Below are 23,996 nucleotides of genomic sequence, written 5' to 3' on the forward strand. Positions count from 1 at the left end.
AGGAAGGTGATTTTATTTTTCTGATCTGCAAATTAACAATTTTTAAAAAGAAACAAAGTATTAGAATAGTGGGTGGAGTCATATAGATATTTCTAGCTCCATTAGGTCAAAAAAAATAAGGGGGGACAAGAACAGGAGACAAGCCTTCTAAGAAACTTGCTGTCAGTCTATAATCAACATGAAGAGGTGAGCTTTGGAGCCAAAAAAGAAATTAAATAGTAGTTGATTATGCTTGTTCCTGAAGGAATTAGTCTTGCTGACCAGTAGTAAGCAACAATTCAAATGTCCACATAGAGCACTGAGGTCTCTGAACAAAGAACCTTCTTCCAGTTCCTCTGGCTTTCCCCACCAAGAACACCCATTCACCATAAGACCAGAGAAGGACTCCTAGAGAGAAATGGTGAGTGTTCCCCACCAAAGGAGCTGAGGCTCAGGAAAGATAGTTTTCTTGTGTTTCTATCTTAGGCTGATGGTGGGCTGATGCTGAAGTCAACTGGGCTACACAAATTCTGGTTTGAACATGAAACACCCACTGGGTATAACAAGGTATCCAGATGTGCATGGGTTGGTGAGGCAGGAGAAGCGAGGTCAGCACAAATTCAGAGGCCCACTCTTCTAATGTTGGGTCCACTTGATGCTCTTGAGGTCAATGCCATCCTGCACCATCTCCCAGAGAGGGCTGCCAAAAGAAAGAGACATTGGGTGAGTAAGGGCTTAGACAGGAAACAACCGACACTGGTCTCTGACCCCTGAGCCCTAAATTCTCTTCATCCATTCTTGTCTCTCCACTTTCTTGCCCTGAGAGACCCAATATAGTGGTTAGCAAGTCTTTCCCAGCTCTCTCTTTTTTTTTAAAGATTTTATTTATTCATTTGAGAGAGAGAGTGAGAGCACGAGCAGGGGGGAGGGGGAGAGGGAGAAGCAGGCTTCCCACTTAGCAGGGAGCCAGATGTGGGACTTGATCCCAGGACCCTGGGATTGTGACCTAAGCCGAAGGCAGACGCTTAACCAACTGAGCCACCCAGGCGCCCTCCCAGCTCTCTTTAAATCCTTGTCAGCTTTAGCCTCTCCACAGCTGCCAACAAACAATAACTGGATAGCCCAGGCTCAGCTCCAGTGGGGCCAAGCCAGTGGCATCAGGTTGTGGTCATATTCAAGAAGCTCTCATCCCATTCATGACAGACTATGGACACAGTTTCCCTGGTAGTACCAAGACCCTTGGAACCTGTGTAAGCAGCAAGTTTCAGCCTCTCTACTCATCCCTATCACACATGGACCACTTTTCACACTTCTTTCCGGGTTTTGCTCTACTTCTCTGTTAGGTCTAGAGCTTAGCCATAATTACCTAGGTATGTAGCACCCTTAACCAATTCCTAACAGCCTCATCTCCCCAGAGTTGGACTGTGCTTCCAACATCCCTGGTTCCAATTCAAAAGTACCTTTTGGATATTAGAACTGAGCATCCCATCTCACACAAGAACTGCTGCTGATAAATCTGCTAAGCTCTGACTCCCTTCAGCTTGAATGCCTTAGATAATATTCCCAGACCAGATAATTACTTCAATGTGTTATGAATATGGGATTCTGGTTTGGATTTCCCCAGTTAATATTCTTCTACCCAATTTCATTCTGTTCTTGGCTTATGGGTCCTCTCTTATCCTCCAGCTATGTATTCACACTGCCAGAAACCAACCTTTGAGAATACTTGGATTTTTGCCTCCTTTATGCCATGCATTCCCAGCATGCCTTTCTATGTATGAGATTTTCCATGGCTCTTAAAATTAGCCATCTCCTTTCTGTCCTTTCTCTTTAGAGGTCACTTATTGTCATAGACTCACATTGTAAAGCTTTAGCTGAGGGCTAATGAGACCAGGCTGAATTCAGTTTGTAAAGGTCAGAAGAAACAGGGTGAAGATGCTGAAGCCACAGATAAGAAGAATAAGGCTTTGCAGCATGGTCAGTAGAAATGCCCTTTGAGTGTGTCAAAGAGTACCAAAAAGCCAAGCCAAGGAGGAATCTTTTTTTTTTTTTTTTTTTTTAAAGATTTTATTTATTTATTTGAGACAGAATGAGAGAGAGAGAGAGCTCATGAGAGGGGGGAGGGTCAGAGGGAGAAGCAGGCTCCCCGCCGAGCAGGGAGCCCGATGCGGGACTCGATCCAGGGACTCCAGGATCATGACCCGAGCTGAAGGCAGTCGCTTAACCAACTGAGCCACCCAGGCGCCCCCAAGGAGGAATCTTGAGCCTAAGAAAACTAAGCAAGCTGTAGATATTTAAGCAATACAACTAGACCCTGGGAAGGAAAATCCAGAGCCCAGAAAGGCCTAGGAAAGTTCATAAAGGGAAGAAGGGCATATACCCGAACTTCCTCACTCTCAATAACTAGACCAAGAGAATCCGGAAAGTTGAATTTAACCAGGATGGAGCCAGACTCTGAAAAATTCCAGAGGCCTCAATGTCCCCAAGAAGAAGTAGAACTCTATGGCTATTAAGGGAAGCCCCGGTGGCAACTGGCTGACAAAGCATCTCTTGACCTTGCTTATAAAGCACCTTCACAAAGAACACTCTGAAGAATAGTTCTTAATCTTTTGAGAATTTGATGGAAACTATGAACCTTCTTTCAAAGAAAATGCAAAACAACACAATATTTAGCATACAATTTCAGGGCTATCATGTACCTCCCAAAGTCTAGCCACACAACCCAAATTAAGAATCCCTATCTTAAAGAGAGTTTTTCTCTTAGTCTAAAAATCGCTAATTTTGTATTGATATTAATACTATAATAATGAAAAACATCTGAATTTACATAGTTCTTTAGTTTTTAAAAACACTTTGTCCTATTCCGAAAACAAGTAGCCAAGGAGATCCACTATCTGGCTTTGTGGAACTTTTATTTATGTATATAAGTATGTATGTATGTATGTATTTATTTTTAAGTAAGCTCCATGCCAAATGTGGGGCCTGAACTCACGACCCCAAGATCAAGAATCACATGCTCTACCGACTAAGCCAGACAGGGGCCCCAACTCTGTGGAACTTCTAAATCCTAAAATCCAAGTATTCTCAAAGGTTGGTTTCTGGCAGTGTGAATACATAGCTGGAGGATAAGAGACGAGCCAGCACTACAATTTCTTCCAAAGGCTCTCTGGTGCATAGTGCATACCTCATTTCTCGAAGACGCTTCACATGGTGAATGCACTTCTCTACTGTGTAGTCCACTTCCTCCTCTGTAGTGAAACGGCCAATGCCAAATCTGGAAAAAGGCACAAGAGAAGAGCTCTGCATCTGAACTCTGGCACCAGGGTAAATCCATTCAGCAAATACTCAATGAGGATCTATTCCACAAAAGACACGGAAAGAACATAGCCAGAGTTTCTCAGAACATCGGTCTGTGGATCACCCACAATAGCGTCACCAGAGAAGTTTCTTATACCTCCTCCAGTCCTAGTGAATCAAAATCTCTGAGTGTGGGACTCAGAAATCTTCACAAACTTCCCAAGTGATACTCGACGAAGTCTGAGAACCACTGCTCTAGAAACTTTCAAGAAGCAAGAAGGGATAAGGAAAACAAGTCTGAGGAGACTATAATAGGAGATGAATAATACAAAAGAGGATGCTTTTCATAAATGTTGCAGCTCAACTGACTGACCTGATAGAAGAGTGAGCTAAATCCTCATCAGTGCCAATTGCTCGAAGGACATAAGAGGGCTCCAGGGATGCAGAGGTGCAGGCACTGAGGAGAAAGACAAGGACCTTGTTCACTTCATCATCGACATCTGCTTTTAGTCACAAACCCCTGCTTTTAGTCACAAACCCCTAGTCTTTTTTATTTTTTTTTTAAAGATTTTATTTATCAGTTTGAGAGAGAGAAAATGAGAGACAGAGAGCATGAGAGGGAGGAGGGTCAGAGGGAGAAGCAGACTCCCTGCTGAGTAGGGAGCCCAATGCGGGACTCAATCCCGGGACTCCAGGATTATGACCTGAGCTGAAGGCAGTTGCTTAACCAACTGAGCCACCCAGGCGCCCCCACAAACCCCTAGTCTTGCTCCCACCCCCAGGTCCCTGAAGTCATTACATGGAGATAAAAGAGACATACTAATCTGGGAGAGCTAAAGGGCCCAATGCTGCCTGCATTTTCTGGAATGTGAACCTAGCTCCTCTAGCCCTTATGGAGGATATCCTTCTTGGGCAAGGACATTACCAAAGTATGAAAGAACATGATACCACATGAGCTGCGTCTGACAACCAAGAGCAGCAGAGAACCAAGTGCTCACTCCCCTACAATTGAACACACCATCAGTACTAGCCTAGATGGCAGCTAAACCTTTGGTGGCCTTTGGAGCATCCTTCAGTTCTGGAGGTCTGCAACAGAACAGCTAGTATAACACTAGAACAGATGCACGCATCTCCTGGGGCCACAAAAGGCACAAAATTCTACCCCGGGAAGCCTTCTTAAGGTGGCAAACTTCAGCCAGTGCCAAGCCAGCTAAAAAATCAGCACTTACAAAATGACCTTTACACTTAACCAAGAGCTCTTGTGCCTGTCATCTCCACACTAAGAAGCTTAATAATCTGTTACGCCACTTAGGGGCCAGGCTAACGAGCCCTATCATAGTTCCTGTCTATCCAGTCCAACTCACCTCCCTGAGGATAAGGCGACATCCTTGAGTGCCATCAGCAGACTCTCCCCTTCCACATATGCAAAGGAGAGGTTGATACAGCCTGGAGAGAGAATCACTGTAAGAGGAGGTTCAAAGTCTTAGGCTCTTCCAGAATGGGGATAGAAAGGGCATGTCCATACCTGGGTAATGGTGCTCAGGGTCCCCATTCATCACCACGTCCGGAAGGCTCTTCATTATCTTCTGTGTCAGCCGCTCTGCTAACTTTGAGATCCACTTATGGTCGTACTGAGGAGCAGGCAAGGGAGGACTAAGCATAGTGACTGACCATTAACAGCTCAGAAACATACAAGATGAGGAGCCCTTTTCCTGTGCTCAGAAGTGACTGTGCATCAGGCCCACCTATCATCCTGTGTTACTCATGGAGACCACTGTATGCCCAGTACTGAGTACAGCACCTGGCACGCAAAGGTGCTCAATAACTGGACACATGGTAAAAATGAAGGGGGGGAAATCGGAGGGGGAGACGAACCATGAGAGACTATGGACTCTGAGAAACAAACTGAGGGTTTTAGAGGGGAGGGGGTGGGGGGATGGGTTAGCCCGGTGTGGGTATTAAGGAGGGCACGTATTGCAAGGAGTACTGGGTATTACACGCAAACAATGAATCATGGAACACTACATCAAAAACTAATGAAGTAGTGTATGGTGACTAACATAATAAAATTAAATTAAATTAAAAAAAATAAAAATAACTGGACACATGGTTCCAATAAGCTAGAAATAAATGAGCCAATAACTACTGAAAGGACCTGGATTTTGGAGCCCATAACACCTCCCTCAGAACAAGATTCCAGCAGCACTGGGACAAGGATGGGTTTCCTAACCCTCCTCTTCTAGCAGAGGTCTGACTCAGTTGTGCTGAGAAGCCTCAATAGGAGACCTGAACAGGGGAAGAAGTTACAGAAGGGAATTGTCCTCCCCATACCTCCATCTCTTGCTGTGCCACCTCACATGCGGCCCCCAGCCCCACCACCAAGGGTGTGGGCACTGTCCCAGACCGCATACCCCGCTCCTGCCCCCCTCCACTCTGCAGGGCCTCCACACGCACACGGGGCCGGCGGCGAATGTAGATGGCACCAACCCCTGGGAAACACAGTTTGTTACAAAAGAGAAAAAAAATGCAGATGAAACAAAGTATCACTTTCAAAAGGGGTCAAAATATTCTTTCAACTTTTCTGTAAGCTTGAAATTCTTCAAAATAAAAAAAAATGGAGGAAAAGGAGAAACAGCAGTAAAAGCATAATATTTAGAAAAATTATTGGGGGTGCCTGGGTGGCTCAGTCGTTAAGCGTCTGCCTTTAGCTCAGGTCATGATCCCGGCGTCCTGGGATCGAGCCCCGCCATCAGACTCCCTGCTCAGTGGGATGCCTGCTTCTCCCTCTCCCTCTCCCCCTGCTTGTATTCCCTCTCTCGCTGTGTCTCTCTCTGTCAAATAAATAAATAAAATCTTAAAAAAAAAAAAAATTTAACATCAGGAAGGTAAGTACTAGGAGTAATAACCGAATGGTTTAAACTAGCTCCCTATGCATGTCTGAAATGACATCATGCAATGTATCACTATTCATAAGAGCAAAATATCAGAAACAACTCAGATATTCATCATCAGGGGAATGGGCAAATAAATTATGATATAGTCCACACAATGAAATACAAAGCTGGTGTATAAAAGAGGAAGCTCCTTCTGTACTGTCACTATAAAATTTCCAAGATACACTGTTAGAAAACGGGTGAAATCTGAATAAAGTTTGTACTTTACTTAAAAAAAAAAAATTATTAGGTGAAGAAAGGAAGATGCAGAACAATGAGTATACTATGCTATTTTTTTAGTAAAAACATAGGGGTAGGAGGAGAAATATATATGTGCTTGTAAACATATAGAATAATTCTAGAAAAATATTCAAAAAACAGCCTCCCCAGAGGAGAACTACATTAATGGTAGAAAGATGTGAGAGACTTTCCAGCCTTGTACTTTTTTGTAGCTTTTGAATTTGGAACCATGTAAATATATTACCTTGTCTAAACAGAATAAATTTTTTTTTAAAGATTTACTTATTCATTTGAGAGAGAAAGAGAGCAAATGGAAGAGGCAGAGGGAGAAGGAGAAGCAGACTCCCCACTGAGCAGGGAGCCCGACATGGGGTTCGATCCCAGGACCCTGAGATCATGACCCGAGCTGACGGCAGACGCTTAACCGACTGAGTCACCCAGGCACCCCCAGAATAAATTTTTTTTTTAAATGGGCGGGTGACTGGCGGGTTTAGTCAGTGGAAAATGCGACTCTCGATCTCGGGGTTATAAATTCAAGCCACATGTTGCGTGTAGAGATTATGTAAAAATAAAATCTTAAAAAAAAAAACCAAAACCAAAAAAACCCAAAAATCTTTGGGGGAAAAAACAGAAAGATCAGAGTGGAATTAATTAGCACACTCTCCCAAAGTGTATCAAAGCTTAAAAATGTATGTAACTTAAGGGGCGCCTAAGTGGCTCAGTCGGATGAGTGTCTGACATTTGGTTTCAGCTCGGGTCATGGTCTCGGGGTTGTGGGACTGAGCTCCATGTCAGACTCTGCACTCAGCAAGGAGTCTGCTGGAGACTATCTCCCTCTCCTTCTGTTCCTCCCCCTGCTTGTGCACACTCTCTCACTCTCTCTCTTTCTTTCAAATAAAATAAATAAAATCTTTTCTTCCCCAAGATTTTATTTGTTTATTTGACAGAGAGAGACACAACAAGAGAGGGAACACAAGCAGGGGGAGCGGGAGAGGGAGAGGCAGGCTTCCCGCGGAGCAGGGAGCCCGATGCGGGGCTCGATCCCAGGACCCTGGGATCATGACCTGAGCTGAAGGCAGACGCTTAACGACTGAGCCACCCAGGCGCCCCAATAAAATCTTTTTTTAAAAAAATGTATATAACTTAAGACTTGGCAAACCAACTTATAGGAATTTCATGCCAAAATATGACCATGAATGTGCAAAGATAGTCACAAAGTAGTCACAGGTTTTAAACAGAGTGGCCACTTGGTGAAGTTCATCTTCTTCCATCTGCAACTAAGAAGTTGCAGAACAACTTCTTAGGCGGAGATTGTAGGTACTATCTACCAAAACTAAGGCAGTACTCCCCAAATTTATTACAAAGGACCCCAGTTTTGAAATAATTTATGTAACAAACTACACTTAATTAAGAAATACTTCATTTCCTCATGAGATTCAAGTATCCTCACTATGTGAATCTCTGCAGTTCCCAAGTTCAGAGAGCACATGCTCTGACCCCACATCTGGATAGTGAAAGATACCATGTTATCTAAATCCACTGAAATCCTGATTTCAGAAAGCAGGAGTTTGGATAGTGAGAGATACCTATACACATGTAAATGCAGATCAGAGCTTCTGCTCAATTGGTTTTGTCAAAATACGTATTCCCATAATAAAAGCCAATAAAGGCAACATATTGATTAAAGATAGAATGCCTATCGTGTTTTTTATAATAAAAGCTCACAGAAACACTTGATAACCTCTGGGAACCTTGAGAAGAAGCCATCTTATATATTTCCAGCAGCTATCACAGCTTTTTCCTCAGGGTGTATACCCCAATGACATACCCTATGAACATAGAAAGTGTACCAGCATTACCAACCCCCAGAGGCCCTCACCCCAGAGACAGAGGAATTTTATGGCTACCTCCATAAAATAGAAAACAAGATTGGAGTGAAAAGAATTCTAGCTAAGAAACAATCCTGGGCCAAAGAGGACCATAGGGAACAGATAAGTATCCTTGAGAGACTAACAGGAACACATTAAATATAGACATAAACACCAAGAGATGTAAAAGCCCAGTCTTCCCCTAGGCTACAGAAAGACACAGGGAATGGAGGACTCAAAGCACATTGCTCTGAATATCATAGTGGGGCAGACAAGATAGCTGGCCTTATCTAGTTAAATTTGATATGATAAAACCCTTTGTTCCTCAACCAAATTAACCTTCACTTGCTTTCTAAGGATTTTCTTTCTTTCTTTCTTTTTTTTTTAAGATTTTATTTATTCATTTGACAGAGAGACACAGCAAGAGAAGGAATACAAGCAGGGGGAGTGGGAGAGTAAGAAGTACGCTGGGATCATGACCTGAGCCGAAGGCAGCCACGTAACGACTGAGCCACCCAGGCGCCCCTCTAAGGATTTTCTAAAGATACCATGGAACAATGGACTACTATATACAGTTAACTGCAAGAGTCTACAAATAGGCAAGTGTTCTTGGTTATTGCTAAAGGACACTTGCATTCTGCAAGACACTATGATTGTACAACTTCCTCTGAGAGCAACAATAGTCCCAAATAAGTTCAAGAAACACCTATCAAGGAGTTTACTGCGAGGTCTGAGAGAAGAAACTCCAGGAGAGGCTGGTACCTTTGGGACCATAGATTTTATGACCACTGATGCTCATGAGATCAATTTTCATGTCATTGACGTCAAGTGGGATTTTTCCAACAGCCTGGGCTGCATCAGTATGGAAATATACCTTTCTGGAACTGCAAATCCGCCCTGAGGAAACAACAGAAGGGAAGAATCATAGCACAATGCTGGGAAGTCACCTGGCAGTGACCCAACAACATACCATGAGTTCTAAGGCAAAACTGCATCTGGCATTAGCCTTTAGCCATACAGTAGATAACTTCTCACTCTCTCTCTTCCTTCTCTCTTCCTCCCACTCTCTCTGTCATTCTCAGCTAGTTTCCTTCACTAGAAAAATTAAGGGCAAGTACACATCACCAAATCAAAACATCCCTGATATTCTGATGTGTAAGACTCTTCTTACCTTGTTAACACGGGCCTTTCCATGTATCAGACCAACTTTTATATCCTTCTTAATTTAAAGGAAGCAAAGATTAGCAGAGCTATTTGCTAATGTGCCTTAGGAGTTACAGGGTGAGTCTTGGGCTCTAAGTGAGCATAATAAAGAGATGTACTAAAGTGACAAAGGTGAAAGAGGAAGAGAAAAAAGGGCGGTGTTTTGTTTTGGGCAGCAACTGCAGTTAAATGAAAAGAACAGAAAGAATACTAGACCTGGATTCAAATACTGCTATGCCATACACAATAGGTCTTTGAACAAGGAACTAAAACTCCCTTTCCCTTGATCTCCCTCCTAGACCACTCTTGCTCCTCATATGGACCCCAGTGGTGGGCAAGCATCAAGGTCTACTCATGGTACTCACCTATTTCCGCAATGGGCTGCTTCACTCCAATCTCATTGTTCACAGTCATGACTGAGACCAGGCTGGTATCTGGCTGGATGGCAGCCTCTAGTTCCTAAGAGTATCAGGAGCAAGGAGACTATACAGTACCAACAAAGTCCTACCTAACTCAGAATGTAGGCAAGCTTAGTCTTGGAAAGGGGCCTTTCACCACCCACTTATCAGTATGGTTAAAATAAAAATAGTGACAACACAAAATACTGGCAAGGATTCAGAGAAACCGCATCATTCACACACTTGGTTATTACTACTAGTAGGAACGTAAAATGGCACAGCCACGCTGGAAAACAGTTTGGCAGTTTTTGTCTCTTACTAAACTAAACATGAAATTACCATATGGCCCAGTAATTGCACTGTTGGGCATTTATCTCAGAGAAATGAAAACAGATTCACACAAAAAACCTATACATAAATGTTCATAGCAGCTTTTGTCAGAACAGCCAAAACCTAGAACCAACCCAGAGGTCGTGCAACAGGTGAATGGTTAAACTGTGGTACTTCTACCACATGGACTACGACTCAGCAACAGAAAGAACAAACTACTGAGACATGTTAACAACCTAAATGACTTGCCAAAGACTTATGCTAAGTGAAAAAAGCTAGTCCCTCAAGGTTACATACTTTATGATTCCATTTATATAACATTATTGAAATGACAAAATTAAAGAAATGGATTCAAATTAGTGTTGTTTTGTTTTTGTTTTTTTTAAGATTTTATTTATTTATTTTTTGACAGAGAGACACAGCGAGAGAGGGAACACAAGCAGGGGGAGTGTGTGAGAGGGAGAAGCAGGCTTCCTGCTGAGCAGGGAGCCCAATGCAGGGTTCGATCCCAGAACCCTGGGCAGACACTTAACTGACTGAGCCACCCAGGCACCCCCAAATTAGTGGTTTTAAAAGAACATGAAGCATCACTGTGGTGATAAAACTAATTTGATGGTGGTGGTAGTTACACAAACCTACGTGTGATGAGTGAGTAGAGGTAAAACTGGGGAAATGAGAATAAGATTGGCAGACTGTGTCGATGTCAATACCCTGGTTGTGCTATTGTACTATACTTTTTCAAGATATTACCATGGGGGACAATGGGTAAAGGGTACATGAGATCTTCTGTACTATTTCTCACAACCACATGTGAATCTACAATTATTTAAAAATTAAAAGTTTAATAAAAAAAGAGAGAGAGAACCTTTCCTACATAAGGTTGTCAGAGTAAGCTGCAAACAACAAAGTAAGTAGCAAAAAACAAGGTTATTGGTGACAACACTGAGGTAGGGACCTCATTGGACTAAAATGTTTCTCATAATGGAATTATTAATCAGCCTCCCAACATCTTGCTTTCCCGGACACTGGTCTACTAGAGGGGCTCAATGTCATATTTCTCTCAGCTTCTTGTTTGCTTCCTTCATAGCATTTATTCCAATTTGTAACTACTTCATTTATATGTTTGTTTATATGTTAACTGTCCCCTTCACTAGAATGTAAGCTCCCTAAAGGCAGGGACTAAGCTTGTCTTGTTCATCCCGCTATCCCTAGTGCCAAGCTCTATGGAATAATAAATACTATAAGGCGAAAGAAAAGCAAATGTTAAGTATTACGAGAAATAAAAAGCCAGAAAATACATGCTCCTAGTATTCAAGAGACTTAACCTAGTGGAGAGATAGACATAAACATGTAACAGAGCACAGCAGTAAAAAACAATAGGAATTTAAGGAATTTAGAGAAAAAAGATATTAATAGGGGTTGGGGCAGCCAAAATGATTTCACCAAAGAGCTGAACTTGAGCTAAGTGGTTAAAAGAGGGAGAGAACGGGCGCCTGGGTGGCTCAGTTGGTTAAGCGACTGTCTTCGGCTCAGGTCATGATCCTGGAGTCCCGGGATCGAGTCCCACATCGGGCTCCCTGCTCGGCAGGGAGTCTGCTTCTCCCTCTGATCCTCCCCCCTCTCATGCTCTCTCTCTCTGTCTCATTCTCTCTCTCAAATAAATAAATAAAATCTTTAAAAAAAAAAAAAAAGAGGGAGAGAATTAAGGAAAGTGCAAAGAAAAGGAGAAGATACCAAGGGTAAGGGACTATGTGAGAAGAGGCCCACAACAGGATTGGCCAGGACCGATCAGGGAGATATGAAGGCAGTGTGGCTGAAGGGGACGGTTTTATGAAGGGGCACAGTGGTCAACAATATTGGAACACTAGGTGACAACCACCATGTCTATTCTGAGACCAGTATTACCCTGGTATCAAAACCAGACAAAGATATCACAAGAAAACTACAAATCAGGATCCCTGAGGACTATAGATACAAAAATCCTTAAGAAAACAATAACAAACTGGGGCACCTGGGTGGCTCAGTCATTTAAGTATCTGCCTTCGGCTCAGGTCATGATCCCAGGGTCCTGGGTTTGAGCCCCACACTGGGCTCCCTGCTCAGCGTGGAGCCTGCTTCTCCCTCTCCCACCTGCCCTTGCTCTCTCTCTCTCTTAAATAAATAAAATCTTTAAAAAACAAACAAACAAAACAAAAAAAACACTAGCAAACCAAATCCAGCAACCTATCAATCAATGTATAAACCATATTAATAGAGAACAAAACCCCATGGCTACCTCAATAAACACAAAAAACCAACTGATAAAACCAAAATGCATTCATGATAACAACAACAACAAAAAAAATCAACAGACTTGGAGGAGAACTTCTTCAATCTAATAAAGGACATTTATGCAAGAACGGCTATGAAAAATCCAGTTAACATCATACTTAATGAGGAAATCTTTCACCCAAGATCAGGAACAAAATGAGGGTGTCTGTTCTCACCACTTCTATTCAACTTTGTACTAGAAGCTCCTGCCAGGCAATTGGGCAAGAAATAAATAAATAAATAAAGGCATCCAGGTTGGAAATGAAGTAAAATGATCTCTACTTGCATATAACACGGCTCTGTCCACAAATTGTATCTTAGGATTTGACTAGGGATGCTGGTATCCAAAATCTGGTGAACAAGATGCGTGAACTCCCTACCCAAAATATACATATAAGGATATGGGCCACAAAGGAAATATTCTTCACAAAACTACACCTCCTCTTTAGAGGGATGAGAAACATCAGTACAGGGGAGGAGGAAGCCAGAGCTTTTCCATGGTGAGTGTTGAATCCCTAGCATCCTGCACACACACCCAGTGGCCCTCAGACAAACCAGGAAGCACTGACAAAGCTGAGAAAAACTCCTCCAGAGAAAAAGAAGATAGTGCACACTCAGGGGGAACATATGCTCAGCTTCTCTCCCAGGCCTATTTCTCTAAGCTCCCCCTCACCATTAGATCTAGTCCTTCAAAGCTCCAGCTGAGGCTGAAGACAGATTTACAGGCTGAAGTCAAGCCCCTCCTATTTTGCCCCTCCCACCAGTAGCCACTCCTACCTTCAGGTCGATGATCCCACTCTTCTTCACCGGGAGGTATGTGACCTGAAAGCCCTCAGCTTCCAGTGAACGGCAGGAATCCAAAACACATTTGTGCTCTGTCTGAGTGGTGATCAAGTGCTTTTTCCGTGACCTATAGAACCTGGCCACCCCCTAAAAATTGGTGGTGGTGGAAGGAAGGAAGGTATACTCAGGAGAAACAGCAAGGACTTCAATCCCACTTGAAAGAAAAAGTGGGAAAGAGTTGTATGTTCCAACATCAATTCTGTGACACCAATGTACTACAATCAACAATTCTGACATTAACTACCGTGAATTAGTCAAATCCTGCAGATTAAGGGGCTCAGTCCCACAAGACTAGCCCCACTTCAGATGTCAGCCACAAGGCCCAGGTGTCACAAGCCAGCCTCCAGTACTTTCGCCCAGCTGGCTACAAATTTTGGACTTCCCCCAGCCCCCTAAGGTTCAATAATTCACCTAAATGACTCTCAGAACTTGCTGAAAGCACTACACTATTACAGTTTTATTATAAAGGATACAATTCTGGAACAGCCAAATGGAAGAGATGCATAGGGCGAGGCCTGAGGAGGGGATGGGCACAAAGTTTCCATGTCCTGTCTTTGTGAATCTAGGCATGCCACCTGCCCAGCGCATCCATGAGTTCACCAACCTGGAGGATCCTCTGAGCCTTACTGTCTGGAGTTTTTATGGGGGTTTCATTACCGAGGCATGACTGATTGAATCACTGGCCACAGGACTGAACTCAATCTCTGGTTCCCCTCTCCTGCCCTGAGGGAAGTAGGGCTGAAAGTTCCAACCCTCTAATCACAAGCTTTGTTCTTCTGGAGCAGCTAGCCAGTCCCTTGCAACCAAGAGTCCACATGAGTCACTTCATTACCATAAATTCAGAAGGTCCAAAGAGGTTTGTTATGAATAACAAAAGACACTTCTATTATTCAGGAAATCCAAGGATTTTTGAGGCTCTGTGCCAGGAATTTTTATATAAAAAAATATATTTTTTATGACACCACAGGTAGAAAATAGGGAACATGCCTATCCTTGCATCCCAGGAAAAAGCTTCTCTCTTTATTTCCACTTAATAGTAAAACATGCAAATATGGTGACACTGATACCCAAAGCTGCCAGTGTAGAAGTAAAACTCATATACTCATTCCTTGCTGATGGAAGTAATTATGCTATCATCTCTTCAGAAAATCATTTAGAAAGATGTCTTTTTTTTTTTTTTTAAGATTTATTTATTTATTTATTTGACAGAGAGAGAGACAGCGAGAGAGGGAACACAAGCAGGGAGAGGGTCAGAGGGAGAAGCAGGCTTCCCGCCGAGCAGGGAGCCCGATGCGGGGCTCGATCCCAGGACCCTGAGATCATGACCTGAGCTGAAGGCAGTCGCTTAACCAACTGAGCCACCCAGGCGCCCCTAGAAAGAGGTCTTAAAATCTGTATTCACAGTCTTTAACTGTGATTCCTCATTTCAGGATTTACCTTAGGGAAATATTTCAAAAGACAGGTCAAGCTATAGAGATGAAATATGTTTTTGCTGTATTTACAATCTTTAAAAAAAAATGGAAAGATTATTGCTAATTGAATTTAAATTTTAAAAAAAAGATTAAACACATCCAACAACAGAAATATGAATAGTAAAGTATGATAACACAACTCCATGAAAAAGAAGGTAGTTATATTAAAAATTATAAAGTTTGGGGCATCTGGGTGGCTCAGATGGTTAACCATCTGCCTTTGGCTCAGGTCATGATCCCAGGATCCTGGGATCAAGCCCCACATCGGGCTTCTGGCTCAGCGGGGAGCCTGCTTCTCCCTCTCCCTCTGCCTCTCTCCCTGCTCATGCTCTCTCTCTCTCTCTCTCTGTGTCTCAAACGAATAAATAAAAAATCTTTAAAAAAAATAATAAAAAATAAAAATAAAAATTATGAAGTTTGAGGGATGCCTGGGTGACTCAATCAGTTAAGCATCTGACTTCGGCTCAGGTCATGATCTCAGGGTCCTGGGATCGAGCCCCACATTGGGCTTCCTGCTCAGCGGAAAGCCTGCTTCTCCCTCTCCCACTCCCCCTGCTTGTGTTCCCTCTCTCGCTGTCTCTCTCTCTGTCAAATAAATAAATAAAATCTTTCAAAAAAATAAATAATAAAAAAATAAACCTCCAACTCTTGATCTCAGCTCAGGTCTCAATCTCAGGGTCGTGAGTTTAAGCTGCACACTGGCCTCCACACCCAGTGTGGAGCCTACTTAAAACAAACAAAAACCGGGCACCTGGGTGGTTCAGTTGGTTAAGCGACTGCCTTCGGCTCAGGTCATGATCCTGGAGTCCCTGGATCGAGTCCCGCATCGGGCTCCCTGCTCGGCGGGGAGTCTGCTTCTGCCTCTGACCCTCCCCCCTCTCATGTGCTCTCTCTCTCTCATTCTCTCTGTCTCAAATAAATAAATAAAAAAAAATCTTAAAACAAAACAAAAACCATGCAACCCCATTTCCCCCACAAGCTTATAATAGAATACTACTTTAAAAGCAGAATACAGGGGTGCCTGGATGACTCAGTTAAGTGTCTAACTCTTGGTTTTGGCTCAGGTCATGATCTCAGGGTCCTGGGATCCAGCCCCTCGCTGGGCTCCGCGTGCTCAGTGTGGAATTTGCTGGAGATTCATTCCCCTCACTCTCCCTCCCCCTCTGCTCCCTGCCTGCACCCTCCCTGCCCTCGCACTCTCTCTCTCAAATAAATAAAATCTTTTAAAAAGCAGAATATAGGGGTACCTGGGTGGCTCAGACAGTTAAGCATCTGCCTTTGGCTCAGGTCATGATCTCCAGGTCCTGGGATCGAGCCCTGCAACAGGCTTCCTGCTTGGCAGGGAGTCTGCTTCTCTCTCTCCCCCTCTGCCCCTCCCCATTGCTCATTCTATCTCTCTTTAATAAATAAATAAATAAAATCTTAAAAAAAAAAAAAAGGCAGAATATAGAGGCGCCTGGGTGGCTCAGTCGGTTAAGCTCAAGTCATGTTCCCGGGATCCAGGGATCGAGCCCTGCATCGGGCTCACTGTTCAGCAGGGAGTTTGCTTCTCCCTCTCTCTCTGCCTCCCACCTGTGCTCACTCTCTCTCTCTCAAGTAAAAAAATAAAATCTTTTTTCTTTCTTTAAGATTTTATTTATTTATTTGGCAGAGTGAGAGAGAGAGAGCACAAGCAGGGAGAAGAGCAGGCAGAGGGAGAGGGAGAAGCAGGCCCCCGGGATCATGACCTGAGCCAAAGGCAGACGCTTAATGACTGAGCCACCCAGGTGCCCTAAATAAAATCTTTTTAAAAAATTAAAAAAAATAAAAATAAAAAAGCAGAATGTAAAACGAATTAGGCCAGAACTATAACTATATAAAAACTGTATGTTCTTGAGGATAAGGAACATGAAAAGGAAAACATTTAAAAGTTCCCCACCCCTGGGCAACCCATTCAGGACCCCTCTCACTCTAGAGAGCTTTTTTTCTTTCCTTTCTGTTCTCACCTTCACTTAATAAACTTTCACTTCACTTAAAAAAAAAAAAGTTCCTTAGTGGCGCCTGGCTGGCTCAGTCGTTAGGCGTCTGCCTTCGGCTCAGGTCATGATCCCAGGGTCCTGGGATAGAGCCCCGCATCGGGCTCCCTGCTCCGCGGGAAGCCTGCTTCTCCCTCTCCCACTCCCCCTGCTTGTGTTCTCTCTCTCGCTGTGTATCTCTCTCTGTCAAATAAATAAACAAAATCTTGGGCGCCTGGGTGGCTCAGTTGGTTAAGCGACTGCCTTCAGCTCAGGTCAAGATCCTGGAGTCCCAGGATCGAGTCCCGCATCGGGCTCCCTGCTCAGCGGGGTGTCTGCTTCTCCCTCTGACCCTCTCCCCTCTCGTGCTCTCTCTATTTCTCTCTCTCAAATAAATAAATAAAATCTTTAAAAATAAATAAATAAATAAACAAAATCTTAAAAAAAAAAAAGTTCCCCACCCCCTTCTATTCTCTCCTATCTCAGTTACCCACAGTGTTGAATCCTGTAACAGATTTACCCATTCAGGAGACTAAGGGGAAAACTGATACAACTAGTCTTAGCAATCCTGGCTTCTAGGTTTGGGGACAGTAGAGATTTTCAGTTTTAAAAACACTCCCCAGGGGCGCCTGGGTGGCTCAGTCATTAGGCGTCTGCCTTCGGCTCGGGTCATGATCCCAGGGTCCTGGGATCGAGCCCCGCATCGGGCTCCCTGCGCAGCTGGAAGACTGCTTCTCCCTCTCCCACTCCCCCTGCTTGTGTTCCCTCTCTCGCTGTGTCTCTCTCTGTCAAATAAATAAAAAAATCTTAAAAAAAAATAAAATCATTAAAAATAAAATAAAATAAAAAAATAAAAACGCTCCCCATTCCAGAAATCATCCCCATTTTTGGAGGGATCGCCACCCTGGTTCTGTGGTTTCTGCATTCCAAAGGAAGGACACCTTCCGGCTAATAGAATCAGGCAGGGTGCTGACGACTCTAGACCTCCTCCCAGGCCCCCTACACACAGTCTAAGCTCCGAAAAACCAATACCAGCAGCACAGTTGAGAGACAAAGGTGAGAGGAGGTGCAGACAGTTGAACCTAGAGCAGTACACACTTTCTCAGAGCCTTGGTATTCACACAAGTGGTTCTGGCAACCAGGCCCACTCCAATGTGATTAAGTTGCATGAAAAACACCAGCATGACTACTGAGAGTGGAATTTTACTTTTGTTAGCACCAAAGACCCAAAGATAGAGTGACTGATCTCAAAATGGGTGATGAATGTAGAGGCTGCTTTTAGACAACAGGCTTGAGCAATGGAGACATGATCAAGGTAAAAGGGCCCACAGCGACTCCCTTGCTGGAAACAGACATCAGGAGACCCACCACAAAATATCCACAGGCCCTAACTAAACAATGGGCTACTCACAACCAGGCACAGTTGCCAAAAAAGGGGAAATTCCATCCATCCCCATACCTCCTCACCTCCCCTTTAAAAAGTAGACCCCACCCACTGCCTTCTTGCAGACCATCTCTCCTTTGCTGTCCTGCCCACCACTCCCCTGCTGTGTATTCAATAAACTTCTATCTCCTTTGTTCTGCCTCAGGTGCAACCTTTCACCACCCGCACCACCGACTTCAACCCACATTTTGGGGGCCCCCATCCAATCGAAGAGAGACACCACAATGCAGTGAACGCCTGCAGAAGCACAACAACCAATACCTCAAAATGGGAACATCTAAAGAAACAGGAAGGGCACTTGGCTGGCTCAGTCATAGAGCATGCAACTTTTGGTCTTGGGGTTATAAATTCAAGTCCTAAATTGGGTGTAGAGATTACTTGAAAATATAAAATCCTGGGGCTCAGTCGATTAAGCATCTGACTCTTTTTTTTTAAGATTTATTAATTGAGGGGCGCCTGGGTGGCTCAGTCGTTAAGCGTCTGCCTTCGGCTCAGGTCATGATCCCGGAGTCCTGGGATGGAGCCCCACATCGGGCTCCCTGATCAGCAGGAAGCCTGCTTCTCCCTCTCCCACTCCCCCTGCTTGTATTCTCTCTCTCACTGTGTCTCTCTCTGTCAAATAAATAAATAAAATCTTAAAAAAAAAAATTTTTAATTTATTTTAGAGAGAGAGCACAAGCAAGTGTGGAGAGGGGCAGAGGGAGAGAGAGAATCCTCAAGCAGACCCCTGCTGAGTGGGGAGCCCAACATGGGGTTCAATCCAAGGACCCGGAGATCCATGACCTGAGCCGAAATCAAGAGTCAGCCACTTAACTGACTGAGCCACCCAGGCGCCCCTTGGTTAAGCAACCAACTCTTGATTTTGGCTCAGGTCATGATTTCAGGGTCGTGAGATTAAGCCCTGCACTGGGTTTCAGGCTGGGCACGGAGCCTGCTTGAGAGTCTCTCTCTCCTCTTCCTCTACCCTTCCTTTACCACCTCCCATTTGTGCGTGCTCTCTAAAAAAAAAAAAAATATATATATATATATATATATATATATATATATATATGTACACGCACAAAATCTTTCACAAATTAAAAATTTTTTAAAAGGGGTGCCTGGGTGGCACAGTCAGTTAAACGTTGTACTCTTGGTTGGACTCTTGGTTTCAGCTCAGGTCATGATCTCTGAATCATGGGATAGAGCCCTGTGCTGGGCTCTGTGCTCAGCATGGAGTCAGCTTGGGACTTTCTCTCCCTCTGCCCCTCCCCCTTCTAAAATAAATAAATCTTTTTTTTTTAAGATTTTATTTATTTATTTAATTGACAGAGAGAGAGAGAGAGACAGCGAGAAAGGGAACACAAGCAGGGGGAGTGGGAGAGGGAGAAGCAGGCTTCCCGCTGAGCAGGGAGCCAATGTGGGGCTCGATCCCAGGACCCCAGGATCATGACCTGAGCTGAAGGCGGTTGCTTAACTAACTGAGCCACCCAGGCGCCACCCCCCTTTTTAATAAACTTTAAAAAAAAAAAGAAACAGGAAAAACTTGCTGCAAATAGATCTCATCAGAAGAAAAGGGAAGGTGGGAGGAGGGCAGCCCTGAGACCACATATATAAGTGTAAAGCTGGTAACCAGAAGCAGAGAAGCATGCCCAATTGCAAATGGATTTTGGATTTCACTGTGATTAGATCAAAAGGATGGTGAAGGGGCACCTGGCTGGCTCAGTCAGTAGAGCGTGTGACTCTTGATCTGGGGGTTGTGAGTGGGAGACCCACATTGCATATAAAAATTACTTAAAAAAAATAAAATTTTAGGGGTGCCTGGGTGGCTCAGATGGTTAAGTGTCTGCCTTCGGCTCAGGTCATGATCCCAGGGTCCTGAGATCGAGCCCCACATTGGGCTCCTGGCTCAGCAGGGAGCCTGCTTCTCCCTCTCCCTCTGCCTCTTCCCCTGCTCATGCTCTCTCTCTCTCTGTATCTCTGTGTCTAAAATGAATAAATAAAATCTTTAAAAATAAATAAAATAAAATTTTAAAAGAAAAAAAGGATGAGGAAAAGGGTTGAGTCACCATTATCCACTCCCTGAAGTAGCTTCCACCCATAACACCAGGGTTAATGGTTAAAGAGCCACCTCCTTTCACATCCGACTACCTCACTAAACTTAGTTCAACAGGAACAAAGATTTAAGGTGGAGTAGATCACAGAGGATTGAAGGAAGCAACAAATCAGAAAAAGCGTATGTTTGCCTGTGTCGTTTTTCAAAATAGGGTAGGGGTGGCTAGCTGGGAAATACATTTATGAGCCCAAATGATGGAGGGACACCATCTCCCAAGTCAGGAAAGCCCAGATATGCCCTCTGGTTCTCTTACCTTAATTGCTATGTTGTTAGATTCAGTAGCACCACTAGTGAAAATGATCTCACGAGGATCAGCCCCAATCAGAGATGCTACTTGCTGCAAACCAAGAAACAGAGATAAATGACATCAGTTTCCCAGGCAGGAGTGCAACTACAGACACAGCTGGGACAGGAGCTCTGGTTCAAAAAAAGCTCCACTGCATCCTATCAACTGCCCAGGAAGAAGCTGTGCACTCACTAGGGTCAGACAATGGGTAGATTTAGTTCCATCCCAGATCTGAGGCTCTTTCCCTGCCTAATACAAAATAATAATAATAATGGTTATTTATTTTTTAAAGATTTTATTTTATTTTTTTACAGATTTTATTTATTTGAGAGAGAGAACACGAGCAGGAACAGGGGCAGAGGGAAAGGGAGAAGCAGACTCCCCACTAAGTAGGACCCTGGGGGGGGCGTCTGCCTTCGGCTTGGGTCATGATCCCAGGGTCCTGGGATCGAGCCCCACATTGGGCTCTCTGTAAACAGGAAGTCTGCTTCTCCCTCTCCCACTCCCCCTGCTTGTGTTCCCTCTCTCACTGTGTCTCTCTCTGTCAAATAAATAAATAAAATCTAAAAAAAATAAGTAGGACGCTGGGATCATGACCTGAGCAGAAGGCAGAAGCTTAACTGACTGAGCCACCCAGGCTCCCCAAAGATTTTATTTTTAAGTAATCTCTACACCCAGCGCAGCGTTCAAACTCACAACCCGGAGATCAAGAACCACATGCTATACTGACTGAGCCAGTCAGGTGCCCCAATATTGGCTTTTTATTTATGTATGTATGTATTTATTTATTTAAGATGTATTTATTTATTTGAGAGAGAGAGAGTGCTTGCAAGTGAGTGAGCGTGAGTGGAGGGAGGGGCAGAGGAAGAGGGAGAGAGAATCTCAAGCAGACTCCCCACTGAGCGTGGCTGAGTGTGGAGCCCAACATGGGGCTCCATCTCACAACCCTGACATCCTGACCAGAGTCGAAATCATGAATCTGATGTTCAACCGACTGAGCCACCCAGGCGCCCCACAACACTGGCTTTTTAGAAAGCACTTATTGAGGGGTGCCTGGGTGGCTCAGTCAGTTAAGCAACTCAGTCTTGATCTCACTCAGCTCAAGTCTTGATCTCAGGGTCATGAGTTCAAGCCCTACATCGGGCTCCATGCTAGGCGTGAAACCTACTTAAAAAATAAATAAATAAAATAAAATAATAAAATAAAAAGCACTTATTGAGCTCTTAGTATGTAAAAGCATGTGTCAATAAACACATCATCAGCAGTATCTCATTGAATCCACACAAAAACCCTAAGGAATAGGAACTATTACAATCTCCATTTTCAATGTGTGGAAATTGAGGCTTAGAGAAATTAGAAAACATTCCAAAGTTCATTTAGTTAGGAAATGTAAAAACTAATAAAATGCCTTCAGAGAGACTCCCAGGCCTGCTCTCTAAATCTCTTTCTGAAAGAGCCCCAAACCACTTCCATCTCCACCCAGAGCTATCAAGGAAATGTCTCCCACAGTCCACCGAACCTCTGACATCAGAACCTCCTAGAGTCTTCTATACTAACCTGGCGAGCATGTTCCATGGCTGCCTCACTCTCCCAGCCATAAGCATGTGTCCGGGAGTGTGGGTTTCCATAGTAGTTGACTAGGTAAGGGAGCATGGCATCCAGCACCCGAGGGTCCTGAGCACAACAGAACAGATCAGTCTCCTTGAGTCCATAGATCACTCAGGCCCCACTCCATCCCCTCAGACTTGCCCAACCTGCCTCAACACACTCCCAACCCTTCACACACTGCCTAGATTGAGCTTCAAACATTCTTCCATCCCCTCAGGTACTAAACAAATATCAGCCTAATATACTCCCACTCTCAACCCACCTTTAATCATTCTACCAGATGATTATTCTACCATCTCCTCAGGTAATCTACAAACTTTGCCTTGTCCTGACAGCTGTTTCTGCACGTGTTTCCATTCCTACCAGGTGATGGGATCTATAAGGGCCAGGATATGACAAGAGTCCCCATGTTGATGAAATCTTCCACTAATATTGAAGTGCTTATCATGTGCCAGGTTCTGTTTAAAGGGTTGCTTTATGTCTTTTAATCTATTTAATACCTACCCAAATTCACATAGTAAGTAGCAATCCAGCTAATTCCAGAGCCTATGCTTTTATTCCTACTATAGTGCCTACACTGAAGTGATTTCACCAAGGTCAATAGCTAGTAAGTAGTAGAGCCATTTCTAGTTTATTACAACTTAAACCTCCTGACTTCTGGCTCATTGCTTTTCCCAACACACACTTCGAAATGGCTCTCACTTCTGCAGGATCCAGTCATTTCTGTGCATTGTCACTTCTGCAATATAACTGTTATAAACAGCATTGGGGAAAGCTGTTCCTCCATCCTTACCAGAGGAGTTGTAGCTTGCACATCCATATACAGAGGTCGCAGCATTGACTCCGCCTGTGGGGCAGTGGCTGTATCTGAGGGAACAGCCGACTGGGGAAAAAGGTCTACAGCTGAAAAAAAAAAAAAAAAAAAAAAAAGGTATGGAGTGGCCAAGCGTGAGAAAACCTATGGATACAGGGTATCCAAGGCAGCAGAAGGTGAAAGCTGGATGAAGGTGAGATGAGCTGAAAGGATGCTGGGGTTGAAGCTCAGTGGAAAAGAAAACATCACATCACAGAACTTAAACTGTAAAAGGAAGGGAGACAGACCATGATCTTGGAGGGGGATGTTGGGACAATATTCGAATTGCTTCGTTGGGAGCTGGGAGGGATCCGAAAGGGCAAAGCCATTTACAAGGACTAAGGAGACAGAGTAGGTAAGATCTCCCTCAAAGATTAGTGGCTGGACGACCAGCATCTCTTAAAGTTGGCCAGGAGAGGTCTGAAGGCCGACCGAGCTTCCAAGGATCCGAGGGCCCGTGGGGCAGGATCTGAAGGGCGACGCGGCGAAGTCAACGACTCTGAGCGCGAGCCTGAGGAAGTTTGAGGGGTGCAGCCAGAAGGCAGGGTCAGGGGGTCTGCGTAATGGGCGTAAGAGGGAGGCTCCGTAATACTCAGGTGCGTCGCCACGCCAAGGGGGAAGGTCCGCGCCTGCAGGGACGGTGGCGACGAGCAGGGCCCGGAGCGTACCGCGCAGGCGCAGCCCCCGAGTGGGCGCAACGGACTTGGGCCCCGGAGCGACCCGCACAGCCGCGGCCACCCGCCTCCAAGCGGTTCGCAGCAGCATGGTCCCGCAGGCAAAGCCCCCCGCCCGAAGCCGCGGCAGTCCTCAGCTACGCGCTCCCGGAAGTTCTGCTCCGTGCCC

The 23,996-nt window shown here is 44.4% G+C and overlaps 1 protein-coding gene across 3 annotated transcripts; it reads right to left on the reverse strand.

Annotated features, from left to right (window-relative positions):
• NFS1 (NFS1 cysteine desulfurase) lies at nt 1–23,975 on the reverse strand. 3 transcript variants are annotated; one of them, XM_021688942.2, is made up of 13 exons: nt 23,822–23,975; nt 23,094–23,203; nt 22,250–22,366; nt 20,660–20,743; nt 13,336–13,488; nt 9,886–9,979; nt 9,080–9,214; nt 5,608–5,765; nt 4,802–4,907; nt 4,641–4,722; nt 3,650–3,733; nt 3,164–3,253; nt 1–679 (listed from the first exon to the last, which is right to left on the reverse strand). In XM_021688942.2, exons 1-13 carry the CDS (start codon nt 23,916–23,918, stop codon nt 616–618), a joined length of 1,374 nt encoding a protein of 457 aa, XP_021544617.2. In that variant the 5' UTR covers nt 23,919–23,975; the 3' UTR covers nt 1–615. The 3 variants fall into 3 exon arrangements, with proteins under 3 accessions (XP_021544617.2, XP_044774510.1, XP_044774511.1); XM_044918575.1 differs by lacking the exon at nt 13,336–13,488; XM_044918576.1 differs by lacking the exons at nt 20,660–20,743; nt 23,822–23,975 and having other exon boundaries at nt 23,094–23,187.
• Nucleotides 23,976–23,996: the final 21 nt, after the last annotated feature.

The sequence above is a fragment of the Neomonachus schauinslandi genome, chromosome 10 (genome assembly GCF_002201575.2).
Source record: "Neomonachus schauinslandi chromosome 10, ASM220157v2, whole genome shotgun sequence".
Taxonomy (NCBI): Eukaryota; Metazoa; Chordata; class Mammalia; order Carnivora; family Phocidae; genus Neomonachus; species Neomonachus schauinslandi.

What these genes read in the sequence shown, in the direction of transcription:
- NFS1 (XM_021688942.2), bottom strand. Translation starts at nt 23,918, where the DNA reads ATGCTGCTGCGAACCGCTTGGAGGCGGGTGGCCGCGGCTGTGCGGGTC. An exon ending in TGGCACAGCAAGAGATGGAG is followed by an intron (nt 4,908 to 5,607) that starts GTATGGGGAGGA and finishes CCTGCTCCTCAG; the next exon opens with TACGACCATAAGTGGATCTC. An exon ending in TTAGCTCACTCTTCTATCAG is followed by an intron (nt 3,254 to 3,649) that starts GTCAGTCAGTTG and finishes GCCTTTTTCCAG; the next exon opens with ATTTGGCATTGGCCGTTTCA.